General features: G+C 41.5%; 1 protein-coding gene across 4 annotated transcripts in view; it reads left to right on the forward strand.

The window, feature by feature from the left end:
- Positions 1–637: 637 nt before the first annotated feature.
- LOC120932467 (protocadherin-10-like) overlaps positions 638–15,913 on the forward strand; it is a 140,447-nt gene continuing 125,171 nt past the window's right edge. For 2 of the 4 annotated variants that reach the window (XM_040344832.1, XM_040344833.1), the window contains exon 1: positions 643–3,485. In XM_040344832.1, the coding sequence (XP_040200766.1) occupies positions 999–3,485 (2,487 nt within the window). In that variant the 5' untranslated portion in view covers positions 643–998. Of the gene's footprint in view, positions 3,486–15,913 lie in introns of all 4 variants that reach the window. The other 2 variants (XR_005747997.1, XM_040344834.1) reach the window with 2 other exon arrangements.

Below are 15,913 nucleotides of genomic sequence, written 5' to 3' on the forward strand. Positions count from 1 at the left end.
TAGGTGGAGCCAGCAACCTCATTATACAGGATTTATATAGCGCCAACAGTTTGTGCAACGCTTTACAACATCAGGGAAGACGTACAATACAATACAGGAGTGTTAATATTATATTATACAGGATTTATATAGCGCCAACAGTTTGTGCAACGCTTTACAACATCGGGGAAGACGTACAATACAATACAGGAGTGTTAATATTATATGGTTTTGTTAAATCTAAAGGAAAATTGTACAAGAAAATGGAATAATGTATGGCCAGCCTTAGAAGCTAATTGGGTACTATGCACATTTGCATCAAGTTCTGTGTGCACCAGTTTTAGTATATCCCCCCCCCCAGTGTTCCTATATTATATCACTAAAATAATTTACTATAATAATGAGATTGATTGATGGCATTTGAGGTGTCAGGTAGTGATGTTAGGGTTAAGTCTGAGCGATCCGATACCTGAGCCCAGACCTGCAATAGCTGTCAGAAGAAGGGACGTGTACAGAAATGTGTTCGTGCCTCCTTTGATATAGCCTCGATCCCTGGAAGCTCCAAGGGTTAATGAACAGCTGTAAAGCTCAGCTCTTATGTCTGTGTCCACCAATACAGAAGCTGAGATGTGAATTTGGCTCCCTCCCTCCCCTTGTAAAATGAAAATAGTTGGGGAGGGTGAGACTGAGGGAGAAGGGGGGATTGTAGAAAGTCTACTGAAGAAAGCCAAGTCCATGTAGCACGATTCTCACATTTGAGCACAGAGGCTCCGATTTTCTGCTATCACGATCCTCACATTTGAGCACAGAGGCTCCGATTTTCTGCTATCACGATCCTCACATTTGAGCACAGAGGCTCCGATTTTCTGCTATCACGATCCTCACATTTGAGCACAGAGGCTCCGATTTTCTGCTATCACATTGGATTAAGAGATCTTGGCTGGAGCGAGAGGGAAGGAAGGATTTGTTGGCGGAGGATTTGTTGAGTTTCCTTAGGTTGTGACCGGTGTTGGGTGAAGATGTGCCGGAGGGTGAAGCTGAGGTCTGGGCAGGTGTACCTAGCTCTCCTAACCTGCTGCTTGGTGCCAGCTTCCAGCCAAATCAGGTACACCGTCCCGGAGGAGCTGGAGCACGGGGCATTCGTTGGGAACATCGCAGAGGACTTGGGCTTGGACATCTCCAAGTTGTCTTCTCGCCGCTTCAGAATCGTCTCTGGAAGCAACAAACAACACCTGGAGGTCAACCTGGAGAACGGGATTCTGTTCGTCAATGAGAAGATAGACCGGGAAGAAGTTTGCGAGTTCCAGCCGGTGTGTTCCTTACACTTGCAGGTGGTGATGGAGAACCCTTTGGAGCTGTACAGGGTCGAGGTGGAGATTTTGGATATCAATGATAACGCGCCCAGCTTTCCCTGGCATGACTACGTGCTGGAAGTGACCGAGTCGGCGGCTCCCGGTGCCCGCTTCCCCTTGGAGAGCGCCCAGGACCCCGATGTGGGCACCAACTCCCTGCGCAACTACAAGCTCAGCCCCAACGGCTTCTTCTCCCTGGAGGTCCAGAGCCGGAGCGACGGCAGCAAATTCGCCGAGCTGGTTTTGGAGAGACCCCTAGACAGGGAGCAGCAGAAGACCCATAGGGTGTTACTGACTGCCATGGATGGAGGGGTCCCTGAGCGCTCTGGCACCGCCATGGTCATCATCAGCGTGCTGGATGCCAATGATAACGTGCCCACCTTTGACCAGACCTTCTACAGGGTGAGCCTCCACGAGAACGTGCCTAGGGGCACCCTGGTCCTCAAGCTGAACGCCACCGATCTGGACGAGGGCACTAACGGGGAGATTGAGTACTCGTTCAGCGGCCATGCTCCTCAGAAGGTGAGGGACCTGTTCATGGTGGAGCCCCGGTCCGGGAACGTCCGGGTTAAAGGGGTTCTGGACTACGAGAAGTCCAACCTGTACGAGCTGTACGTCCAAGCCAAAGACCGGGGACCGTCAGCTGTCGCAGTGCACTGCCGGGTGCTGGTCAACCTGCTGGACGTCAACGACAACGCCCCGGAGGTCATCCTCACCTCGGTGTCCACACCGGTCATGGAAGACGCTCCTCCGGGGACGGTGATCGCGGTCATCAGTGTGATGGATCGCGACTCTGGCGACAACGGGGACGTCAACTGCGACATCCCCAAAAACGTGCCCTTCCAGCTGCACTCTTCCTATAAGAACTATTACACCTTGGTGACCACCGAGATCCTGGACAGGGAGGCCGTGTCCGAGTACAACATCACCATCAGTGCCAGGGACTTCGGCTCCCCACCGCTCATGACCAAGAAGATGATCACAGTCCAGGTGACCGACATCAATGACAACGTCCCCGCTTTCCTCCAACCTTCCTATACAGTGTATGTGATGGAGAACAACCCGCCGGGGGCTTCCATCTGTTCGGTGACTGCTGTGGACCCTGATGCCAATCAGAACTCTTACCTTTCCTATTCCATCATGGAGGGTCAGATCCAGGGGATGCCAGTCTCTACCTATGTCTCCATTAACTCGGACAGTGGCAACATCTATGCCCTGCGCTCCTTTGACTATGAGCAGATCAGGAACTTTCAGATCAGGGTGCAGGCGCAGGATGCTGGCTTCCCCCCTCTTAGCAGTAATGTCACTGTCAATGTCTTCATACTGGACCAAAATGACAATGTCCCTGTTATTGTGTCCCCTATACCAAAGAATGGCTCTGTAGCTACCGATGTCATCCCTAGGTCGGCCGATCCCGGCTACCTGGTGGGCAAGGTGTCAGCCATGGATGCTGATTCTGGACAAAACTCACGCCTTTCCTATCAGATCCTTCAGGCTACAGACGCTACATTATTCAGCATTGCCTTATACACCGGGGAGCTCAGGACTATCCGTTCTTTGGGGGATAAGGATGCTACCAAGCACCGACTTCTCATCCAAGTCAGAGACAATGGGCAGCCTCCTTTATCCACCTCTGTCTCCATAGTCCTCACTGTGGTAGACAGCATCCCTGAGACCCCTTCAGAACTCAACGATCTCCCTTTAAATTCAGACCCTTCTTCTTCTAGCTCTTCCCTAACCCTCTACTTAATAGTCTCCCTCGGATCGGTGTCCTTTACCTTCCTGGTGGCTATAATTGTCCTCACAGTCATTAAATGTCACAAAGACAGATTGTCCCTGCAGGATTACAAGTGTTCCCTGCCTACCTGTTGCTGCCTAAGGTCTGGAGCGTCAGGAGATGTTTTTAAGAACTCCAATATCAACTTGCAGATCTCCTCTGGTAATAAAGTCCAGACCAACTGCATGGAGTCTTCAGGGAGTGGATCCCAAAACTACTGTTATAAAGTCTGCCTGACCCCTGAATCGGCCAAAAGCGATTTTATGTTTTTAAAGCCTTATAACTCCACCACCCAGAACAATGAGAAGATCCCAGAAAAGACAGTCCAGGGGAAAGGAGGACAGAACCCCCCTGCTGTGAATAATACAGTCAATGAGGTAAATGTTGATGGGTTTAGTTGGAAAGGGTGGCCAAGGAGCCAGTGCTGGGACAGTGCCATCCAGTGTCCAGGGCAAAGATGCCAAACTGCATTCCCAATTCCCTTAGGGCAGTGGTTCTCAACCTGGGGGTCGGGACCCCCTCGGGGGTCAAATGATGACTTGCCAGGGGTCATGAAAAGAGAGTGAGGAACAAAGAAAAGAGGCTGAGAAAGAATTAAATAATAAAAAAAAACGTTAAAGAACAAAACGCCTACGAATATTACATTTTACTGTTAAGGGTCCCCACAACTTGGCAAATTTTATCAAGGGGTCACGGCACTAGTAAGGTTGAGAACCACTGCCTTAGGGCATGAGTACTCAACCTTTGGCCCTCCAGCTATTGCAGAATTACGTCCCATGAGGAAGATATCCAATGAGGCATTGCAAGGCTCACTGGTAAAAGTATGACTCCCAAAGGTAGAAGCATGATGGGACTTGCAGTTTTGCAAATGTTAGTGGGCCACAGGTTGAGCACCTATGCCTAAGAGTTAGGGGTAACATGCCACTATCACTACTCCTGTCAGCCTTGTAACAAAAGCAACTGGCACAGGGTGCCCATCCATGCAATAAACCATTGTGTCCAGGGCAGCTGTCCCTCCTGCCCACCCCTGGTCCCAGCCCTGCATGGAACCCTAGAGGCATGGTCAACAGCGGACATCTGATTTACACCCAAGTGTTTTGTAGCTTGAAGTTCCACAACCCAACAACCAAAATCTGCTAATTATAAATTGTGCCTGTTTTTACATGGGCACTCAGGCGCCTGTAACTGGATACCTAAGGGTCCATGCAAAAATGCTGCTCCTAGAGGAGTTTTGCCTGTAGAAGCAGCTAATGTTATCCTATGTGTCCATGCACATTAGGTCGTTTAGAGGCATATTTTAAGCTCAATGTTTACAGGGAGAAAAAAAAACCTTCTGCTTTCCATTTTTAAGACCGATTTCCTGGTAAAAAAAAAAAAAAAGCGTAAAACACTCCTAAACATACCTATACATTAGTACAAAAAATACTCAAAATTGTCTGCCAAGAACACTGGTGTGCATGGACCCTATAGCTAAAAAAAGATACATAATCTACTTTTGAAGCAGAATGGGGCATTTATAGAGTACCAGCCTATGGAGTAGGAGAGTATTGGATGCAGATCCATATGCATGCAAAGGGTTAACAGTAGGCTCACAATTACAGACTATATAAAGAGTTGGAGGAAGATCCCTGACTCCCCCGTCATAGGTTCACACTTGAGCGTGAGTGTTTTTGGTGCTTTATTTTACGATTGTAGACACGTTTTTCTGGCTTTTTTGTTTTAGCCAATATCATGTTTTTCTTCTTTCTCCTGCATTACTAGGTGAAAGAGAAGCAAGAAATTCTGAGAAAATGCACATTACATGTGTTTTTCATAAGCAAATTGATCACTGACACACCCACAATATCAAACCTCTTTTATTTTCCTCCATTAAATCAAGTGATGTTTCGGGACCTCAGGGGACCCTTGTCTCTGGGGTCTCCTGAGGCCCTGAAACATTGCTCAAGTCTGAAGATGCCTGAAATACGCGTGTGCTAATGCACAGAATAATGCTCCAAAAACGCCTGAAGAAGCTCAAGTGTGAACCTAGAAGGGGTCATTTATCCACCCACATGGCCATCCAGGGATGGACCGGCCATTGGGACTACAGGGAGTTTCCCGGTGGGCCGATGGCTCAGTGGGCCGGCTTCAGTGACAGCAGCCTGGGAGTTTCTCATAATCTTGTCCCATAGGGGGGGGGGGCACCAAACTGATTCTTTCCCCCGGGAGAAATAATGTCTAGCTTCCCCACTGGTACTGCCTATAAGAGTACTAGTACCAGCCGTTCTACTCTAATAAAGTAAAACGGCTAGTTGCTAGTGAAGGGGGAGAGGGGGCTTGGGTGGCCAGGGGGGGGGGGGTGCGGGAGTTGTCCGACCGCTGTGGGAGAGACCTGTCAAAGTGGGCCAGTCTGGATGAAGTCCAGGGCCAAATTTTTGTCCCAGTCCAGCCCTGGGGCCATCCTCCAGTTATTGAGGCTGAGATGACCCAAACTGTACCAGCTAGTCTACCATTAACCCATTGCTTTTCTGATGCAGAGGAGAAGACTCACTTTATGTGTGCCAGTGATCACTTTGCTTATGGCGCTAGCCATCAGTTCACTGCAGCGCCCATGATTAATTGGCTGTAAGCAGTGCGCTGGAGAATATAAATATAATAAATATATATTTTTTAAGGCATGCTTTTCAAGTGCTCCCATTGACATCTATAGGGATCAATAATTGGGGACTTTGCCCCAAAGCAGCTCATGTACCTTTTCGAGCCTGAAGCATTTTCGAGCCTGAAGCATCAAGGGACACAACGCTCATGTGTGAATGGGCACCATTGAATATAATGGGAATATTGATGTTGAGCGTTAAAGCGCTTCTAAAAATGCGCTTCAGATAATTCAGGTGTGAACCTAACATCATAATGCTGGCTACTTTTCAAGTTGATGCCACACTTAAAATAAATGAATAAATTAAGCAGCTTTAGCCAATGTAGGCTGGAATAGTTTTCATTTGATCATCAGTAGTGTTGCTCACGAATATTCGTATTGCGAATATTCGGCTCGAATATGGCATATTCGAGTATTCGCGAATATCTCGAATTTCGCAACCAATATTCGCTATTCCGAATATAAAAAAAAATTGCGAAATTTCGCCAATTGCGAATTTATTGCGAACATTTTGCGAATTTTTTTTGTTTTTTTCTGATTGGCTCTGATGCAAAAGAAGGGCGGAGAAAGTATTCGCGAATATTCGGAAATCGAATATTGGTGATATTTTATCGAAATTTCGCTAATGCGAATGCGAAATTGATTGCGAGATTTTGACAACTCTGATTGGCTCTGATGCAAAAAAAGGGTGGAGAAAGTATTCGCGAATATTCGATTTCCGAATATTCGCAAATACTTTCTCCACCCTTCTTTTGCATCAGAGCCAATCAGAAAAAAAAAAAAAAAATTCGCAAAATGTTCGCAATAAATTCGCAATTGGCGAAATTTCGCAATTATTTTTTTTATATTCGGAATAGCGAATATTCGGAATATTTTATCAAAAAAAAAATGTTGTGAAATATTTTGACAACTGTGGTAGGAGAACTACCACAGTTGTCAAAATATTTCACAACATTTTTTTTTTTTGATAAAATATTCCGAATATTCGATTTCCGAATATTCGAGAATACTTTCTCCGCCCTTCTTTTGCATCTGAGCCAATCAGAAAAAAAAAAAAAAAATTCGCAAAATGTTCGCAATAAATTCGCATTAGCGAAATTTCGCAATTTTTTTTTTTTTTAAATATCACGAATATTCGATTTTAGCGAATATTTCACGAATATTCGGCTATATATTCGTGATATATCGCAAAATCGAATATGGCGTATTCCGCTCAACACTAATCATCAGGAGTCAGAATCCTTGTGAGAAGGAAGGGGTAAGTGCATTGAGCATCCTGCTCATGTATTCCTCATAAGCATCCAAGGACATTTAGCTTTATGGAATATCTTCTCCGTGTGCCCGGCTTCAATCCTGTGTATGTAATTTATGTCTTACAATTATTCTGTTCTAACTCCAAGGGCGTCCTTCAGGATGGACCGAATGGATCTTTTTCGATGGCTGTGTTGTCATTGCCTATACGTGTGACACATGAAATCAGTGTCTGAGAGCTGTGAATCACTGATCAGTGTGCCCATAAATCCTGCTCCCCCTCCTGCTAGCTCCAACAACACTGTATTATCTCCCTTAGCTGGAATTTCAGCAGGCTGGGGGGGAGACGCAAGAGCCCCATTACTATGCAGAGCGCCAGAGCTGGGCCACATATGTCTTTCTTTATACAGACACTCTCTAGATTAACAAAGCACCAGTGTGTGGCTGCTGGGGTGAATCAATGGATTGCAATATGTAATAGGGAGCTGAGAGCTCTGCTGGCCTATTGTGCTCCAAGGTTACAGTGGCACACTTGGGGCTATACTAGAGAAGAGATTAGTGTCTAGGCACAGGTGGCATACATATACCTTCTACTGGATAAGTCTAATATCAGTGCTATGCATCATCTGTTTATCATCTTTCAATCTATAGCGCCAACATACACTGTAGCATTGTGCTAAGTGAAGATGTTTTTGGGGCTTTAACATAGGTGGCATGTGTCATCTATATCATTCTGTTGTACATATCTAATAATAATGCTATGGATTGTCTGGTTACATCTATCTATCTATCTATCTATCTATCTATCTATCTATCTATCTATCTATCTATCTATCTATCTATCTATCTATCTATCTATCTATCTATCTGTGGCTCCAACATACTGTTGCATTGTGCACAGTGAATATGTTTAGGGGCTTTAAAATAGGTACATGCATATGCACCTGGTTGATATTCCATCCATATGCTACTGTGCATATCTAATTATCATGGCTCCAACATACAGTGTAGCAATGTGCAAAGTGAGGATGTATAGAAGCAATAATATAGGCACAGGTGCTGGACATACACTCTGTAAGTCATCTATATATCACTATACTAATATCTAATACCCATGCTATGTGTTATCTATCTATCTATCTATCTATCTATCTATCTATCTATCTATCTATCTATCTATATATTATCTATTTATATTTCCATCCATAGCTCTAACACACAGTGTAGCACTGTGCAAAGGGAGGAGGTATAGGAGCTATACCATAAGTACAGGTGGTGTACATGCACCTGGTACGTCATCTGTATATTGCTAAATATTATCCAACATCCATGCTATGAATCTATCAATCTATCTATATCTCTAACATACAGTGTAGCAGCTCTAACATACAGTGTCCTATCTCTATCTATCTATCTATCTATCTATCTATCTATCTATCTATCTATCTATCTATCTATCTATCTATCTATCTATCTATCTATCTATCTATCCATTCATGTTGACATCTATAGATCCAACATACAAAGCCATCTATATATCACTATACTAATATCTAATACTCATGCTATGAGTAATCTATCAATCTATCTATCTATTTATCTATCTATCTATTCATATTGACATCTATAACTCCAACATAAAATGTTGCAATGCACAAAGTGAGGATGTATAGGAGCAATAAGTAATCTATATATTACTATACTAATATCTAATACCCATGCTATGTGTTTATCTATCTATCTATCTATCTATCTATCTATCTATCTATCTATCTATCTATCTATCTATCTATCTATCTATCTATCTATCTATCTATCTATCTGTGGCTCCAACATACTGTTGCATTGTGCACAGTGAATATGTTTAGGGGCTTTAAAATAGGTACATGCATATGCACCTGGTTGATATTCCATCCATATGCTACTGTGCATATCTAATTATCATGGCTCCAACATACAGTGTAGCAATGTGCAAAGTGAGGATGTATAGAAGCAATAATATAGGCACAGGTGCTGGACATACACTCTGTAAGTCATCTATATATCACTATACTAATATCTAATACCCATGCTATGTGTTATCTATCTATCTATCTATCTATCTATCTATCTATCTATCTATCTATCTATCTATCTATCTATCTATCTATCTATCTATATATTATCTATTTATATTTCCATCCATAGCTCTAACACACAGTGTAGCACTGTGCAAAGGGAGGAGGTATAGGAGCTATAACATAAGTACAGGTGGTGTACATGCACCTGGTACGTCATCTGTATATTGCTAAATATTATCCAACATCCATGCTATGAATCTATCAATCTATCTATATCTCTAACATACAGTGTAGCAGCTCTAACATACAGTGTCCTATCTCTATCTATCTATCTATCTATCTATCTATCTATCTATCTATCTATCTATCTATCCATCTCCATGTCTATCTATCTTTGTGCATGTCTATCTATCTGCATGTCTACCTATCTATCTATCTATCTATCTATCTATCTATCTATCTATCTATCTATCTATCTATCTATCTATCTATCTATCTATCTATCTACTTGTCTATTTGTCTATCTATGTGTTTGTATATCTATCTATCTATCTATCTATCTATCTATCTATCTATCTATCTATCTATCTATCTATCTATCTATCTATCTATCATCTGGTTATATTTCCATCCAATGCTCTAACACACAGCGTAGCACTGTACAAAGTGAAGAGGTATAGGAGCTATAACATAAGTATAGGGGGTGTACATGCACCTGGTATGTCATCTGTATATTGCTATATATATCCAAGATCTATCTATCTATCTATCTATCTATCTATCTATCTATCTATCTATCTATCTATCTATCTATCTATCTATCTATCTATTTCGCTCCAACAAACACTGTTGCATTGTACAAATTGAATATATACAGAAGCTATAGCATACATACAGGTGTGTACATACACATGGTATATCATTTATCTATCTATCTATCTATCTATCTATCTATCTATCTATCTATCTATCTATCTATCTATCTATCTATCTATCTATCTATCTATCTATCTATCCTTATTTCCATTTATATCTCTAAAGCTGGCCATACATTATACAATTTTCTTATTCAATTTCCTTTAGGTTTACCTTCAACTATGTAGGACAAGGGCCTGTCTGGTTGCATGAAAATTTAAAGTGTTTATAGCAGGGGTTCACCCTAAAAAAAATGTCTAACATTACATTGAGCCGAGTTGTGAGAATGACATTATGCTGACCTTTTTTATATTCTTGATGTACATACATTTTTATCTATATTTTCACCGCGGCTTCCGGGTATGTAATCCTGCGGGACTGGGCGTTCCTATTCACATGCTAATTGATTGACATGCTTCCCACCGGCGCATACAGCGCGTCACGAGTTGCCGAAAGAAGCCGAACGTCGGTGCGCAGGCGCCGTATAGAGCCGACTTGCAGTCCGGCTTCTTTCGGCAACTTGTGACGCGCTGTATGTGCCGGTGGGAAGCATGTCAATCAATTAGCATGTGAATAGGAACGCCCAGTCCCGCAGGATTACATCCCCGGAAGCCGCGGTGAAAATATAGATAAAACGGTATGTACGGCAAGGAGATAAAAAAGGTCAGCATAATGTCATTCTCACAACTCGGCTCAATGTAATGTTAGAATTTTTTTTTAGGGTGAACCCCTGCTTTAAGTCTGACCTCATATTATATGGTTTTGGTAAATCTAAAAGAAAATTGTACAAGAACATTGGATAATCTATGGCCAGCCACAGTGTAGCAATGTGCAAAGTGAGGATGTATAGAAGCAATAACATAGGTACAGGGGGTATACATACACCTGGTATATCATCTATCTATTTCGCTCCAACAAACGCTGTTGCATTGTGCAAAGTGAATATATATATATATATATATATATATATATATATATATATATATATATATATATATATATATATATATATATAAAAGCTATAGCATAGATACAGGTGTGTACATACACATGGTATATCATCTATCTATCTATCTATCTATCTATCTATCTATCTATCTATCTATCTATCTATCTATCTATCTATCTATCTATCTATCCATAGTTCCATCTACCTCTCTAACATACAGTGTAGCAGCTCTAACATACACTATCTACCTATCTATCTATCTATCTATCTATCTATCTATCTATCTATCTATCTATCTATCTATCTATCTATCTATCTATCTATCTATCTATCTATCTATCCTTAGTTACATCTATATCTCTAACATACAGTATCTACCTATCTATAGCTGCAACCTATACTGTTGCATTATACAGAGTGTGGATGTATAAGATACAGTATATAACATAGAGCCATCAGTGATCTATAAATCCAATGTAATCCTAGGATGTCCATGCTTAGTGGTGGGTCATGTGACATGCAGACATACATATAGGTATATGTGTCTCCTGTGGTTTCTAGGTGTCACCATTGAGAATGGAGAGTAGTCTCTTCCTATCTGTCACATAGCAGTCCAGTGACATTGAACCTGTGGCTCAGGAGAGTATCTCCCAACTCCCTGGGGCTCCTATTAGCACCAGAATAGATCATTAAAGCATGAATCTGACAGGTGTGACAACAATGAATCCAGCTGGAAGTAACATTTAATGATATCTGGGTGGAAGGCATAAGGTTGGGGAAGAAGAATTGAACTCCTCATCACACAGTGCCAGGGTTCTGGTATCACAGCTCTTCCAGGTGTTGTTTCTTTAGAAAGGAAGCCTTGATTTCCCCGCTTATTATCTTATTTATTATGATCCGCTTGGCGTCTGTTAAATGCTGCATATCAAACACAAAGGCATACACGAGATACAAGAGGGGTGGTTCGTTCAGATGGCCACCAGATGGCGCAAGATCCCAAGGAAACACCCTAGCTGCAATTAGATAGAAAGGACAGCCTAAGCTGGTGTATAATTCGTAACAAAGTACCAGTATTGTTTATTAATCACATTTTTACTCACATATGTTTTATTACAGAAGACCCATAAAAAGTTAGGAATGACATCACCCAGTATTGGGAAACTACATTGCAATCTAGTTAAAAGATGAGGCCACCCAAAACTGCCATTTAAATTGAGGGTAGGTGCTGGAGAGGTAAAACGCCTCATTGTTTCTTGTGTCTCTAGAACGCAGGACCCCCAATGCTGCAGTTTTCATAAAAACATTCTATACTGCATTTAACATTTTAAAATCATAGTGTTGGGAATGCAGTTGGAGGAATAGGAACATGTCTGTTGTAGCAGAAAAAGCAAGATTTATAAGGTGACCATACACTATTTAATTTGATTGTATAATCTTCTTTAGATCTACCATTTAAAGTGGTTGTAAACCCTCAAGGCTTTTCACCTTAATGCATTCTATGCCATAATGTGAAAATCCTTCTGTGCTGCAGCTCCCCCCCCCCCTTTTCTTACCTGAGCCCGATCCGATCCAGTGATGTGCACAAGTGCAGTGGATTCAGGCACTGTCTCTCTTCTCATTGGACAGATGGATAGCAGCAGGAGCCACTGGCTCTCGCTGCTGTCAACCAAATCCTGTGACACAGGAGCAGGGGACAGGGCCAAGTCATGCTGTCTGTGTCAATGGAAGCACAGGTGCCCCCATGAAAAGCGGCCTTTCCATGGGGGCACCCAATAAGGAGGATGGGCCTGGAACGATTGTGAGAGATCCCAGAAGAAGAGGTTTGGGGCTGCTCTGTGCAAAACCATTACACAGAGCAGGTTTTTAAAAAAAAAAAAAAAAAAGGTTTCCAAAGACTTTAACTATGTAGTGCATATGCAACAGAGCCTGAATTAACACTCATTGATTGGATAGATTAGGAAAGGTCCTCACATTGCATAGTTTTGGTATATTCAAAGTTGATTGTACAAAAATCGTATGGTCAGATTGGGTGTGTACAGTGATATGTTGTGTACAGTGACCCTTAAGCACTGTACACATGATCGGACCTTTGTCCGACCAAAATCGCCTCAGAATTCCTACGGAATTCCATCAGAGTAAAAGAGAACATGTTCTCTATCTAAACTCTGATGGAATTCATCGGAATTTCTGATGGAATTCATCGGAATTTCCGATGGGGCATACACTCGGTCGGAATTTCCGATGGAAAAAGTCTGAAAAAAGGCTTAAGAAGAAGACAGCCAAAAGCTGTGACACACAAAACCCTATTAATGGACCCCCCCCCCCCCCAAAAAAAGACAAGCCACTTAGCTACCCGCACTTTATCTAGAAATGAAAAATAATTGTTGGGATGTCTGATCCTTTAAATATATGCCTTGGGTTTGTAAAAGAATATTTGTGTATACTAAATAAAAAAAAATATATATATAAATAAATAAATATAAATATATATATATATATATATATATATATATATATATATATATATATATATATATATATATATATATCTATCTATATATTATACGTACATACTGGAAAAATATATATACAGTGGGCCAGATTCAGTAAGGCGATACGACGGCGTACCTCCAGATACGCCGTCGTATCTCTGAGTTGCGGCGTCGTATCTATGTACCTGATTCTTAGAATCAGTTACGCATAGATTTGACTAAGATCCGACCGGCGTAAGTCTCTTACGCCGCCGTATCTTAGTTGCAATTTTACGCTGGCCGCTAGGTGGCGCTTCCGTCGATTTACGCAAGGAATATGCTAATTAGGTATATACGCCGATTCTCAAATGTACGTACGTCCGGCGCATTTTTTTTACGTCGTTTGCGTTAGGCTTTTTCCGGCGTAAGGTTACTCCTGCTACATGAGGCGTATGCAATGTTAAGTATTGACGTCGTTCCCGCGTTGAATTCTTAAATTTTTACGTCGTTTGCGTAAGTCGTTCGCGAATAGGGCTGTACGTAAGTTACGTTCACGTCTAAAGCATTGACGATTTGCGGTGGAATTTCGAGCAGGCGCACTGGGATTCTTTTACGAACGGCGCATTCGCGCGTTTGTAAAAAAACTTCAAATACGTGGGGTCACACTAAATTTAGGTAAAACACGCCCATATCATCCAAATTTGAATTAGGTGGGCTTACGCCGGAGCACATACGTTACGCCGCCGTAAATTAGGGAGCAAGTTCTTTCAGAATACGGAACTTGCGCCCTAATTTACGGCGGTGTAGTGTATCAGAAATACGTTACGCCCGCACAACATTACGCAGGGCTATCTGAATCTAGCCCATTGTGTCTGTGTGTGTGTGTGTGTGTGTGTATATATATATATATATATATATATATATATATATATATATATTTATATATGTGTATATATATATAACATGCAGTATATGTTATTATATATTATTCTGCTTCACAGCTTTGTCAGGCATAGTCAAAACAAAGTCAATGTGTAGTCTAAGTTTCTAATCAGATGCCAGATTTGTGTCCCCAGAACAATAAAATGTTGTTTCTCATTGGTTTCCATAGATCGCAGGTCTTTGTTTTGAGTAATAAGTGATTGTGCATGCATTTGTGTGTGTGTGCGCTCAGCTGTAATAAGTTGTCACCACAGGCTAAGGTTGGAACCTGGGTGAGACAGCAATAAAAGACTTTGGTTATATCTCCTGGCTGGTAATGAGCTCCTGGGCAACGTCTTTGTTTTTTAATGATGTATTAGCATTGTTTAACCTTACATATGATCAGCTTTTCCAGCAAGGCTCCTATTAGCGTTTTTCTATTGATTCAATTTCATAAAGTCCTTTTTTTAAGAATGGATTTTAATGATGACATCAATGCTAACATTTATGAAGCATTGCCTTCTCTATGATGCCCTGCTCTACCATATAACACCTGCTAGTATGTCCAGTATACTGTCCTGGCCTCTGGTTTCAGCACCATGGACAGACAGCTCCAATATCAGTTGGACGCGCTTCTCTTTAACAAGCCAGCAGCGAGCATCACCTGCTCTGACACATTGCTCTAATTGCTCACAGTATCTTTCTACAATAAATGTGTTTTTCCGTATCCCTAGGTTTCTACTTTCCATCACAGTCTTACATTGTGACTTTATTATAACTATAATTGTGCAATGTGTCATATCACTCTATCATTTAGAAAGCGTAGCTCCATTCATAAAAAAAAAAATAATAAAAAAAAATTTTACCTGTGATTGGTTGCCATGGGAAACTGCGCATTGCTGCTGTTTATGTCATGGTATTAACGTGATATGTACTGTATATATAACTAGGCAACATCAAGCTAATTAAAGAAATGTGACATCAATTGTGCACCTGCCCAGGTGGCATCCACTTAGATATGAATATAAAGCATTCACCCCCAGCGTACATGGGGGGTCTTCACTACCTAGATGTTTCTCTGCTGAAGGAGGTGTTGATGATGAACAATATAGGTGAATGTACATGTGGATTGGGTGTCTTTCTTACGAGAAGCGGTAACTCCAGATGTAATTAAAAGGACTCATCAGTGAATTAATTAATGCAGGAAATCAATCTGACTGCCACTGAGGGGGTCAAGAAGTAATTTCTTTCCTTGCCTAATTTGCCAGCTGTCTTAATGAAGTTTGATTTTACCTTATTTTTTATTATTAGCTGTAATAACATAATAATACTATTTTCACAGGTTGAAGCTAAGGGACCTGGGCAATTAGTTAAGCCTGATTTACTATGCTATTGTGTTACATTGTTAAATTAAATATATGAAATATTATTTTTATAACTGAATAGGTTTTCCCAGACTAGCTATGGAAATAATAAGGTTACGAGGAACTATGGTGTATCAGTAACTTTTCTGATTTCCTACTTTTTAAATTAGTATTACAACTCCTTAGTTGCTAATTGGTACATGTAAAGTGGGAATGTGTCTGTGCTTCCATATAGATAG

The sequence above is a fragment of the Rana temporaria genome, chromosome 3 (assembly GCF_905171775.1).
Source record: "Rana temporaria chromosome 3, aRanTem1.1, whole genome shotgun sequence".
Lineage (NCBI taxonomy): Eukaryota > Metazoa > Chordata > Amphibia > Anura > Ranidae > Rana > Rana temporaria.